At 41.9% G+C, this 13,296-nt stretch overlaps 1 protein-coding gene across 1 annotated transcript in view; it reads right to left on the bottom strand.

Moving 5' to 3' along the window:
• Positions 1-13,296, bottom strand: part of RELN (reelin) — a 314,463-nt gene that overhangs the window by 7,746 nt on the left and 293,421 nt on the right. Inside the window, 10 exon segments of the mRNA XM_068402522.1 lie at positions 3,691-3,789; positions 4,193-4,390; positions 5,407-5,626; positions 6,457-6,614; positions 6,958-7,119; positions 7,947-8,020; positions 9,620-9,795; positions 10,325-10,567; positions 10,988-11,094; positions 12,380-12,555. Of these exon segments, the coding sequence (XP_068258623.1) occupies positions 3,691-3,789; positions 4,193-4,390; positions 5,407-5,626; positions 6,457-6,614; positions 6,958-7,119; positions 7,947-8,020; positions 9,620-9,795; positions 10,325-10,567; positions 10,988-11,094; positions 12,380-12,555 (1,613 nt within the window).

The raw sequence follows: 13,296 nt of genomic DNA on the forward strand, positions 1-13,296 counted from the left end.
ATGATCCTAAGTAACATACAAAAGCACCTGCCTTTGGTCTTTCTTATCACCGTCAGCTATTTTGCATGCACATATAATACTCAGGTTAATTTTTTCCACCAGCAAACTATCTTGGGACCAAAAAGGAAACAAAGAAACTGCATCCTGAAAATGTGTTTGCTGGTAAGAGGATGATGGCCCTTGACTCAGAAATCAATTAGACTGAACAGTGTGTCATGACCCTGGCTGTGCATCAGCTGTAAGCGGTATCTGTGCTACGACTTGGCAGCTGGGCCTGTGACAGAATTAATTTCAAATCTTTGGATTCTTGAGAAGAGTTGAGCCATGAAAGCAGATATTCACAGATTCGTCCCTGGGGCGAGCACTGTACAGAGGAGCAGGGACATCCCCCGTGTTGGGGGTGGGGGATTTCCCATCCCATGGGTGGGAAATAAAATCAGGAAAGTCCTTGGTCATTCTGCCTCCCTACAGAGCAGCTCTCCCTGGAGGCAGGTGCTTTCCCTGCTTGCCTTCTTACTCCAGCCCTTAGTCTGCTCCAGGAGAGCATGGCTCACTTGCCTGTGGGCTGAGGCAAAGCTGGCACAGCACCGAGGTGTGGACCTGGGGGTGCAGGTGGCCAAGCCAACGCCTAGGGCATTTGGGAAAATCAGGGCTCTTTGTCAGCCCACAGGGTAGTGGAGGAAACACAAGACGAGGTGTGTGGAAAGCCAGGGATTTCTATACGTCCCAAACCACACCTCGTAGTATAGGTCAGCTTCTTGCTGTAACACCCCACAGGCTAGGGGCTTGCCTGCTGCAGCAACATGGGTACGCAGATCGCAAACAAACATGAAAATCTCGGAGTTAAACCAGGGCCAGTGAGGATAATTCTGATGGTGCCCAGAGATGTGTATGGAGTCTCATTCAGGTGGGTGATGGAGTGCGGGGTTATAAGAGGACTGAGCATAGACTGTGTTAGACAGGGACCATCAACAGGTCCTGTAGCCCGGGATGTTCATGGCTTTCTGAGAGAGGTCAGAGTGCCAGCAGGAATTACCTCCAATTCAGGAGGCACAGATGTTTCCTAAGGTGTCCCAGCTTTGGGACAAATAAGCCAGGCAGAAGCCTCCTGATCCTCCAATGACTCCCTATAGAATTAACAGGAAGAGGTAATGACAGCACCCTGGTGCATGGTTTTAGTTCAGGCCATGCCTCTCTGCAGCCATGCCAGAGGGCCCTGGGGTGGCTGTCGCCCCCAGAGCTCTCCACTGGCAGTCTCGATGGAGGGACACTGCCTCCTCATCTCTCGCTGCAGAGCTGCCCGGGCGAGGTGGCTTGCTCTCCCCATGGGCAGGCAGGGTTTCTGTGCCCTTCGTTGGAAAAATGAAGGAATACTGAGAGTTCAAGCTAAGTCCTATCCCTAGTACTCATGGTATGAATCCTGATAGCCCTGCTGTGTGCGGGATCACCCAGGGTTAGTGCTAACAGACACTGATCCACGCTCCCTTCTGTATGCCTGGGAGCACTCCATGGGGGTGACAGAGTGTCTTCATCATTTTACAGGTGAAGAAACTGAAGTGCTGGGGGGCAAAGGGACCAGCGTGAGGTGGCTGAGTGAAACAGCAGTGCTAAAGGAAAACACAGGTGCGAGTATCTATCGACAAAGAACAGTGTGCTTCCCTTCAGAAAGCCTTCCAAAGTCTTTGTCAGACCCTTGGTGGGTTACTGGAAAATAAAATTTAAGAGGCCTACAGAATATTTTGATAAATTAGAAGGTGCAGATAGAATATAAGCAAAATAGAGGGGTCAAAGCCACCTCTCAGGTCTGAGCACGTGCCGGCATATGAACCAGATGCGCCACAGTACGTAATTCTGCCTTTCCTGAGAGCAGCGTGTCTTCCATGTTGTAGTTAGCAGGGGCTGGAAGTGCACGTCTGGCCTTTGGGAAATACGCTGCCATGGCACTGCATTTCACAGTGCTTGGTGATGGAGAAATCTGTCTGGTTTGGTCTGTCTTCCTCTGTGGGTTGTACCAGGTGTCACTTGAACAGGATGGAAATACTGTCTCTAGCCTGATGTTTTGGCCAATATTCAGAAGAGCCTTAAAGCTCTGTAACAGGAGAAAAAGGAGAGAAGGGAGAAAGCACTGTCTGCCCATCTGGTTCCTTCTCTAGGCAAGGTGTGGTTACTTGCTATAGTATTTCTATTGCTCTCTCCATTCTCATATAACATATCTCGTATGACTGACTTGTCACCACTCAACTTGTGTGTCTAGTCTAAAGTCGGCCAGATCTCATTGTCAAGGAAGTTCTCCAGAATTCAGCCAAAGAATCACTTTTAAAAAATCTGTCCTATTCCTACGTACACTCCCTAATTCAATGCTCAGATTGACGGATAGTATTATGCTCTATTTTTCTTTTCCCACCTGATTTTTTTCTTCATTTTTTTTAATTGCAAGGCAGAAAGACATTGGAATATTTCAGAACTACCAGTTCCCTTTTCCCTGGTTTCCTGACAACTGTGAACCTCCTGCAGGATAACTCTCTTGCATATCTTTCCTGAAGCAGCATCATACAGCCATTAACTAAGCCAGGAATCACATCCGTCCCTCTGTTCCTTCAAGCGTGAAGCTTAATGTTATGGAAGCAGAGCCCAGCAAGGTGTGTAAAAGCAGTAGAGCGTGTACAGTTACTCAGTGTTGGGACCAGTTTGGTTTGGGGTTGATATGAGTGCCATGCAAGCTGGTGCTTCTCGGTGGAAAGAAGAACAGGGCTAACTAGCAATCAGATAATTCACTTTGCTACTGTTAAAAACATTACTTGCAGTGTCTCTGCTAATTCAGAAACCTCATGGTTATTATTACACAGTCTGGAAGATATCCAAGCCTAATTTCTTCATTGCTGGTTTTTAAATTGTTCAATAAAAGGAACGTTTGAACCTATCTATGGAGCAGGCACACCTCTCTCTGCCAACCACTGTCAGCGATGAGTTCCCGCCCGTGAAGCCACTAGCATTTCACTTCTACTGGAACTAAATTGTTAGAGAAAAAGCAGGTCATCTCTTCATGACGTAACACAGGAAAAACGGGTTAGCTGCCAGCGAAACCCATCTCAAGAATGGGAGAATCAGGAGGGTGCAGACACTTTACTTGGTAAAATCTTGACAAGGGGATGAATATAGAGCTCGGACCATAGGAACCTGATATAGTGAACCCTGTTTCTGAACAGTATCCTTCTTACTAAAAAAAGGAAATGAATAAGGCATTAGTTGCTAACGCAAATTTTTCAGAGGCACAACAACATTACTTTGTGCAAAGAGCAATACAGCAGTCTCTTTTGTATCTTTGACAGGATATAAATCAGCCTTACATGGCAGCACAGTGTTGAACAGAAATATCCTTTCTTATGTCCCAGCACAATACATTTTGCAGTCATTGCTGCATTACAGGAATGCACCAATACTCAGCGGTGTCAAAGCCCCGCTTTCCCTCCTGCGTTTTTCCACGATGCACAACACATACCCCTGCTGCCACTTATTTCATGACTGTCTTAACCACTGACGGTTGCAGTCAGGGCAGAGCATTAGCAAAGACTGGTTCTCAAAGGTTTCCCTGGGCCACAACGGTTCTTACTGAGCTTAACACCCATGCCATGCTGGAGGAATTTCAGTGCTTTCTGAGATGAGATGGGATGAGGTGAAGCTGATACTCACAGGACGACTTCTACGTGGTCCAAAGCCCACTGATCATGACCTGTTCCATTGTGACGGGGCTGCCACCAGCGCAGTAAGACTCCTTTCATTCGTGCCTCCCTGTCGTCACAAACGCAAGAGCCTGTGAGAGTTCCAGACTATCGGTGGTTTGGACATCCCTATCTACCCCCCAACAGGAACCGAGAGCAAAGTCAAAGCATTATTTCTACATCCCTGAACATCAACACACTGTATGTGCAAAACATTTAATGGTGAAAAATGCACACAGATACGGAGGAATTTTTTCCCCCTCATATCTTTAAAACATATATTCTGTTTTTCTTTCAAGTATACTGATAAACACTAGGCTGGAATTTCTTAATCAGCCTTCCCCTTAAGTTTTCTTCTTTGTTTACCCTCTCATCAACCTCTTTTTCTTGCACAGTGATGCAAAGATAGAGTCTTTCTTAGCAGAAATGTATCTTGTGCACTTAGAGGTAATGAAATGTGACTGGGTACTCACAGGGGAACATTATAAGACACTCTTTGGGCTTGTATAAAGTCCTTTGGCTGATGCTGTGCAATTACTTGCCATGTAATTCCATTATTTACACTGTATTGGAGGAGCACTGCCTTGTCTACTGTGTTAGGATCACTCAGATTGGTATTGCAACTGTCTGTTTGTGAAATACTTCCAATTTGCAAAACAAACATGATTTTGCTGTAAAACACAGAGAGAGAAGGTATTTTCAATATACAAAAAGTATTCAAACAGGAACAATAGCATTTCCAGGTTTATTGCAGCTACCTTATTAAAACTTTGAGCATTCTCAAGAATCATTACTTTTAACATGCACGATAAACTGTTCTTACATCTCTAAAACACAGCTTCCCTTTCAAAGTAATAGTTTACTATGTATAACATATTGCCATATAGTTGGAGGCAATAGATCCAATTTTACAATGTAGCTGCACAAAACTGAGATACATAAACAATATAAACATGCAAATGAGTGTATGAAAAGCTAAAAAAGGGCAAATAAAGGTTGAATATAATAAAATGCCTAAAAAATTTCTCGTGTTCTACCTGGGTGTTCAGCTAAGAAAGGAAGAGCCTGATTTATATCTGGCCCATTTGCCAATTTATCCTGTTTCTAATCTTGCTTTAAACAACTAAATACAAACTGGTCCAGAAAGCTGTCACTCTGTTAAGAGCCAGCACAGGCTGGTTGCATTTGTTTTTCCATGGCCAAAGAGGCTCAATAGGTGAAAAAGATACTCCTGTTCATTGCCAGGTGAATATAATTCCATTTGACAACTGAAATGGGAAAACGAGTCCGTAATTACTAATAGCGTCTTTAGTCATGACCGTCGTGGAGGCACATACAAACATGGGATTTGTCTTATCAGATCAGGCACTAGTCCAGACAGTCTGGTGTCCAGTTTTTGCCAACGGCTTCGTTGTCAGTGCTGGCTTACTAGACAGTGCTTTGTTGGGCATGACAAAAACATCTGACCTTTTCATCTGACATCGCTTCCTCCTCACTCTCCATCTCCCAAATGTAAGTCACGAAGCGTTTTGCCAACCCTAACGTTTCTCTGCCAGCCACATCTGACTGCACAGCAGAGCCAGGCCAGTCCATCCTCATCAATACTGTCCTACATGACTGCATGTACATATAAAGAGTTTCTTTTCTCATGAATTGCTAAAAGAGCATTTTAGGCTCAAAGAATTACCTTGCTCGGGTGAGATCCAGAGGCTTAGTCACAGCTTGTCTTATTTGACATCCATTAAAATAGAGTGAATCTCCGTGGGCGTAGGGTGCCAGCTGTCCGCATCCATTCCCTATCACTCCCCCTTGAATGGTTTCCCAGTTTATTTCAGTGACTCTTTCAGATTCAAAATTATCTTTAATATAACTGGGGAGGTCATGGCTAAAACCAGAGCAGTCATCACCTAAAAATGACACAGTGGAGTTATAAAACACACAAAATTCAAAAGAATCGGGAAAATTGAGTTACAGTTCATTGTAATTCCATTCAAGGTTGTGGCCCAATATACAGTGTGACTACAGGCTGAATATATTTCACATTGCTGCACAGCATTCATTTTTAGAAAATTGAGGCTGCGAGTCTTAATTTTTACAGCAGTATAACTTCAAGAACTGCAATAGGGTTTCTCCTATTTCGCATTGATGCCAATATAAGAAACCTCAAATTACCGCTTGAAGGGAGATGCGTCTGAAACAGGGAAGGGTTCCAATCTTATAAAGTTATTTCCTGGAAGACATTAAACACTGGCTCCACTCCCACAAAGCACTAATATTTTATCGAGGACACTCATGTACCATTAGGCATGTGCTCAGCTGCATTGCAGGATTAGAGCAGAGCACTCTGTCCTGATGGGGCACAGAAGTGAGTCCCTTACAGAGGCCAGTCACCAACATCTGGATCCCAGGTACACATCCCTTGGGAGTGAGGGCACCCTTGGAAGGAGTACAGGCGTGGAAGCCATTTCTGGGAAGCAAGTAGCCACATTCTGCCCTCAATGAAGGCTGAATGGGCTTTACATACAGTGCCAGGCAGCAGAGACTACTGATTCAATCCAGAAAGAGTAAAGGGAGGGAAGAGCTGTTATTTGTAGCTCTGTCAAATTATCAATTTAGAATTTGTTATCAAGCTTTCCAGTGTTTAATTTAGACATGGTGCATCACACTGATTTTTGTTGAATTTTGAGGTCAATTAGACTGTAGCAGATGTATAAGAAAGAAATTGAAGAAATGAAACCTTGGTATCCTTCGTCACAAATGCAAATAGCTCCAGTTGTGCAGTATCCACGACCACTGCAGAGCTTAGGGCACGCTTCCCCGATGTACACGTGGTCGATTGCCCAGCTTTGCTTCTCTAGTTCTTCTCCCTTCTGAATCCACCTGAACTGAGTTGCACTGCAAATATCAAAATCCAAACACTGTATTATGATATCTAGGAATTAAACATGTCAGTACAGCAACGTTCAAATACACCAGCAGCAGATGTAATGAAAAATGTTGTATGAAGGAGTTGTCACTTCAATAACTGGAAGGACCCACCCTGAATGGGTGGCTGCTACATCATTGGCAGTAGCCACTTCTATAAACAAAAAGCTTCCTCAAATCATTAATTATGTATCAGATCTAAATCCAGCAATAAAGAAGCATTTCTAATTCACCAGTTGGTCCAAGCAAACAGTGCCAGCAAGACAGCTGACGTTTTATAGGCCCACAGTGAGATGACCTTTCAGTAACCTACCTGGATGAGACATGATCAGGCAGCTGGATAGTTATTCTTCTCCACGTGGAGCTGTTGACAGAGTTATAGATGGTGGCTTCATGGAATTGAAATGGGGAGCAGCCAATGCTATTAGATGAGGAAGGAAGACAGTGTGTCTGGACAAGCTGCCATGAGTCTGTCCTGTAGGAAACAAAAAAAAATGTTTTAGAACAACTGAAAGAATAATGAAAGGGAAACAGGTAATATCTAAGGGTCATGGCATTGCCTGTCTTACTAAACAAACCCAAGAGACTGTGAGCAATAGTTTCCATGCTCTGTAGCCACAGATAGACAAGAAGCGGGAGGCTGAAGCCCTGGTGCAGCCAGGGAGGACTTTCCAGCACCAGGTTTGAGTGCTGTGAATCCCTTGGTGGTGGTACAAACAGCAGAGTCCTACCCAGAGCTCCTCTGGGTGGGCATGACAGGAGGATTTATTTGTGAGTCTGCTCCTTAGTCTCTCTCTTACAGCGTTCAGGAGAGTCCCAACAGAATTTGCTTCATGTTCACCCACAGTCATTTGAGCACAGAATATACCTTCACTTTTACAAATTCTAAAGCACTACTATATTACAGCACAGGAGACAGTGATATTAATTGTTTTCTAGATAAAGACCAAATTGGAATTAAGTAACTCCCACTTCATTACACCTTGATCCTAAATGTCTAGTTCCGTATCATACTAAAACAACAGTTTCCTGTGAATGTGGTTTTCTGCAAGCACATTTTTAACAGGAACGTGCTCATGACTGTAACTGCAAGCTCAGTGCCATGAATCTGTCAACATCTGGGATAAATTATAAAGAGAATTTATGGGAGTTACGTAGACAAATCCCAGTGCTTGCAAACAGGCTTTGTTCAGATCCTGTTACAAGATGAATATCAAAGTAACCGCTTTAATAAATAAAAGCTCTCTCGGTTTTTAATATCATACTATTTTTTTTAGGTCTGTGTATTCTGCTGTCATTTACCTGGCATCCTTCGTATACTCCAGCATCACAGAGTGGAGGTCCCCACAAGAAGTTGCCTCACAGCCAACCACTATCTATAGCACAAATAAAATTGGCTGCTATAAGAAGTCAGGTAGACATTTAATGTGATATATAATGAAGTCTTGCTCTCTTTTGTTTCTTTAAGGGGTGTATAAAAGAGATTGCCAACTTAGATCCTGGACAAAATCCAGCAAAAGTGGATGGAAAACAAAAGACACAACACTTCAGATAGTGCTTTTACCTAATGAATTTTACTTCATTGCTACTGTTATTTTCTAACAGAATCCTAACACTAAGTTCCTAAAGTTCAAATTAAATATCTAAACAAACATTGTTTCTGAAACACAAAGATGTGGTAGCTCCTCAGCATTTCAGAAAGTGAAGTGCCTAACTATGTATTAATTACCTATGAAATTTATAATTCATAATGATAAAAATGTGGATATAAACTTCAAGTCAATGCAATTTAAGAACAGAATTATACTGAATATTTAAAACAGTAAACATATTTGTGTCATATTAGAGTGGAAAGATTACAGTACCCAATGTACAGTACTGAATAGACAACAAAAAGCTAAATTTTAAGAGCTTAAAAGCCAAATGGCAGCCATGCACTAGAGCTGAGTTCTTAGTTTAGAAATAAAATCTTTGCTGTGACTGGTGAAAAAAAAGGAGAGAGTCAGAAGAGAAAAACTTTGAATGAGAGTTTAGTAATACGAACTATTAAATGCTGATGGGTTATGATTTTGGCCTTAAAATAGAGGAAAAATATGATAGGCTGGGTAAAATAAACAGCTTGGCATTCAGTATGTCAGAATACTCTTTCATATGATTTCTTTGAAGGTGGCATGCTGTGTGAGTGGGGGAAGCAGTGCTTTAGGGATTATATTGGACAGTCAATATAAAATAGGCAACGATGATGAGAAAATGTGAAAATACTGATTAGTGAACGATGGAAAATTCTGGAACTGTCTTGTCAAACAAAAGAGCAAGAAGAAAACCAACACAATAAAATGGATGACTCTCTTGATAACCCTGCTTTCATATTAGTTCCTGGCTTATTTAAGACATGGTGCTTGGGGAAGGGCCTAGAACATTTCTGGACAACAACTCCATGTTGCCTTTGGCCCTGTGCAGATTTCTACCTTAAAACAAAGTAAAATATTCAGCAATGTTTCTCTGATTATTTAGGTCATTTGCCGTGACACAAGTAAGTAGAAGGGGCACTTCCACTTGAGCACTTCTGCAATTTCCATACGCCACTCTTCTCCAGCCTGCCCCTACCTCGCCTTTGCTGCTTATTCAGGAGTTAGGGGGAAAATGGCATATACTGCATGCTGTGTATTCTCACCTTAGAAAATAATTCCTATTGTATCTGATGATCCAGTAATATCAGGAGAAGGGATTAAACTTCCAATCCCCCTCAGTAACCCCCAAAGCATACAGACAGTCAAAATAATTTGGCATTTAACATTCATGCAACCTTTCTGTTTCCCATTAGCTACACTTCAGAATTTACTTTAAGTTCTAGTAAAAAGTCGTTATTAATTATTCATCCAGTTGAGAATCCTAGTTGGAAGACGAAGAATTTCTGGAGACACATTAGATGGTTTTTCATTGCATACTTTGGAGAAAGAGAGAACATTTCTTACTTTAAACTGCATCATGTATCCTGGCTGTATAATGAGCTCCCTGGAGGACAGGATGTTGTGTGTTTTGTCCTTTTTCTTATTTGGCCAGTAGAGATGGAATGATGGATTTCCGCAGAACCCTGCAGTCCTGACTGCATTAGGGTAAAAACTCCAGTTTTCTTCATGAGAGGTGCCTTCTATTAATATGAGTTAAAGACAATTACTGTATTGTCTCAGTAAACATCAAGGCTTAGTAATGAATCCACAGAATCACTAGATACAGTACTTTAGTGATATCGACACTAAATTTATGCTATCATCTGTCATGACACACTGTAAGCTACTAACAGATAATAAAAACATCAGCTCCAGAGAGGTAATTAAAATGTTTAAATAATAGTATTTTAAAAAAGCTATGATTAAATAAAACTTTCCTACAGAGAAATTTAAATGAAATGAGTTGGACTGAAATAAAAATCTTTGTCTTTCTTATAGGTATGTACATATATATATACAAATACATACATACATATCTGAATATACATGTGTATATATATTTACACACCCCTATTGGTAGCATGAAGAATAGTATATAAACAGCATTAGTCTACAAAATGAAAAATTTGCAGAGTTAAAAAAAAAGAAAAAGTGTGCTCACAAGCTCAGAGGGCTTATCTTAAATAACATAATGCCAGACAACAGATTAGCTGTCACAGCCTGTCTTACCATCATCAAACGTGTCTACCAGCTGGCTGGGGTTGATCTCTGCTCCTCCGATCAGGATGTTATCCAGCGCCCACTGCGCCCGGTCGGGGCCTGAAACCACCATCCCGTTGCTGATGGTAAAAGGCTGCCACCAGCGCAAGCGGGTTGTGTTGGTCAGAGCGTGCTCGGGGAGGAGGATGTAGTCATGCCTGACTGAGATGTATTTTTGGTAATCCATCTCATGAAGCAAAGTCCAGGATATCCCTAGAATGAAAAGATGCAGGTTTAGTAATAAAAACAAGTTTATGATAGAATCTTCTAAAAGATTAAAGGAAGATAATAGGAAATAAAAAAATAATAGCTATGGTCTTCTGATGATAGATAAATCTTAATGTCTAAGGGTAGTTGGCAACTGTTACTCATTGCAAGAGTAATCTTGTAACTGTATAAAGGAATTAAATTCGGTGGAAGCCACTGATTACTGAAATCAGGCAGGAGGATTATGGAGAACTCCCGAGCAATAGGTGGAAATTTTAGATGGGGGAAAACGCTTTACAAGGACAAAAATAATTTTACAATTAAAAATCATATTATTTTTGATCTCTCTGACAATTTCTCAGATATTCATGGTGCTTGAATCCAGAACAAGGCTGTAGTTTAGATGAAACTACAAGATGTACTTGCCTCCATCAATGGAATAATCTAGCAGCACTCCCTCCTTTCTGCAAGTTGGTCTGTGGCATGTTGTCATGTTGTTTTCACTCCCAATTCTCCCCCAGTACTGTAGAAATCTAAGAGTAAATGTGTAAGTTTACATGTGTTAAAGATCTGCACAAATTGAGACACTTGCTTTCTGTTAGCAGATGTCTTGGAAATGTTCAAAATGCCAGCATTTTTAAGGAAGTAACATCGATGTACAAGTAGAACAAAGGTTTCCAAAAATATTGCCTAGTAATTTCCATGGGAAGCTCATGAAATTCATCAGTCCTGCCCCTGGGAGGGATGAACGACTTGCAATGGTATGGGCTGGGGACTGACTGTCCCAGAGCAACTTTGCTAACTGTTCCCTGGGAGTCCTGGTGGAAAGGGGACTAATCACGAGTTAACAAAGTGCCCTTGCAGCAATGAAGTTGAGAAACTGAGGCAAGGTCAGTGGAGGCCACTGAAATGGTTGGGGCTGGAGCATGTGCCCTGCGAGGAGAGGCTGAGGGATCAGGGCTTGTTCAGCCTGGAGAAGGTGGCTGGGACTGGGAGACAGTGGTCATACATTGAAAGAAGGATATAATGGGGAAAAAAAAAGTCAGTGTGAGGGTAACTCAACACTGGAGCAAGCTGTCCAGAGAGACTATGGGATCTCTGTCCTTGGAGGTTTTCGAGACCCAGTGAGTCAAAGCCCTGAGCAACCTGGTCTGAATTCAGTGTTGACCTGGCTTTGAGCATGAGGTTGCCTAGACACTCCCTGAGGCCCCTTCCTTCCTGAAAGGTTGTGCAATTCAATGAATTCTTGCTGAATTACAGAAGTAAGAGAAACTTCATTAAAGCCATATAGCCAAGGGACAATGATGCTGAAGTTGTCTTCTACATGATGTTCTTAGCTTGTCTAAACTGACATAATTCCATTGCTCTCCAGTTAAGTCATCCTTTTCTACAGCATGTGAGTGCAGTGGGTCTTGTACAGGCACTGAAGAGAGGACAACCAGCAGAGGTTGTGTTCTGAACTCAGCAGGAGACACAGCTGGTGCCTCCAGGAGTGAACACAGTGATGCCCAAGCAACAGCAGCATCTTGCCTCTTTGCAGGACAGGTGTTGCTGACTTCAGGACATTCCTGTGGAAGGGGACCTGCAGCTTTACTGGGGCATGGCAGACTCTTTACACTGTTCTAGGGTGAGTCTTGCTCTCTGAGACTCATCTGAAAGCATCAGTGCCTTGAGAATCATAATCTAATTAGTGTCTACCTGAGATAACACCATACTTGTGGTGGCCTAGGGATTCCCAGAGCTACAAGCTGTATCGCCTGCTGCTTTGTCAGCGTTTAGCAGAGTTCCCCATTAAAATGGCATGGAAACATGACCTACTTTGCCCCCCGCAGGTCCAGATCTTGAGTGACAGCCTGCCTCACAGTTGCACCTCCAAAATATAGAGTTGTGTCTTCTGCGAGAATCCCACACTCAGTACAGGTATTTCCACCTTCTAAGGACATCCATAAATCTGGTTTAATTTCTTCATTGTCAAAGCGCTCTTTCAGGAAAGTCTGTAAGTAAGGTGTTTAATATAAAGCACAGGTAATTACGATTTTAAGCCTTTCTGAAAACCACAGCTGGAACAGACCTAAACATGTTTGAAGGGCTCATGAACACTGTAAAAATTTTTTTTCAGGGTGACTGGACATAATCACTTTTGGCTGAACATTTAGCTACTTGAACTGAATTGACTAAATGTGAAAATGTGTTAGGGCTAGATTTTAACTAGCTGGGAGGTAATCCAGAACACTAGAATTAGCATGTGCAAATGAATGGGTCTAATTCATAACTGTGGTTATTTAGGACTATGTAACACCACTCCAGTACATATCTAGTATGTATGGGAGAAAATTGCTATTCTATATTTTTTCCCCAGTAAAACCAGTACTGCAATGAAATTTTAGGGTTATTGTAGTGAATATGCATTTATGCAGCTGTCTGCACAAATATTTGCAGTGAAAACCATCTAGAATATATCTCTGATTTCCACTTACCTCCAGGTATGCAGTAAAAGCAATGCCATGAGTGAAATCCTGACCTTAAGGGTATATAGTAAAACTCCCCTAAAATTGCTAGGGTTTTATCCTAAATGTCCTTAATGTGAAGAATACATTAGTAATTAAAAATTGCAAACAAATAATGATATTTGTTCATGTAATTAGTATCTCAGACAAAAAGCAGAAGATTATAATAATTCAAATGACATGATAACTGAAAAGTTAAATAGTTATATTCTCTTTAGACAGAATGTT

This window comes from Nyctibius grandis, chromosome 5 (genome assembly GCF_013368605.1).
Source record: "Nyctibius grandis isolate bNycGra1 chromosome 5, bNycGra1.pri, whole genome shotgun sequence".
NCBI classification, from domain to species: domain Eukaryota; kingdom Metazoa; phylum Chordata; class Aves; order Nyctibiiformes; family Nyctibiidae; genus Nyctibius; species Nyctibius grandis.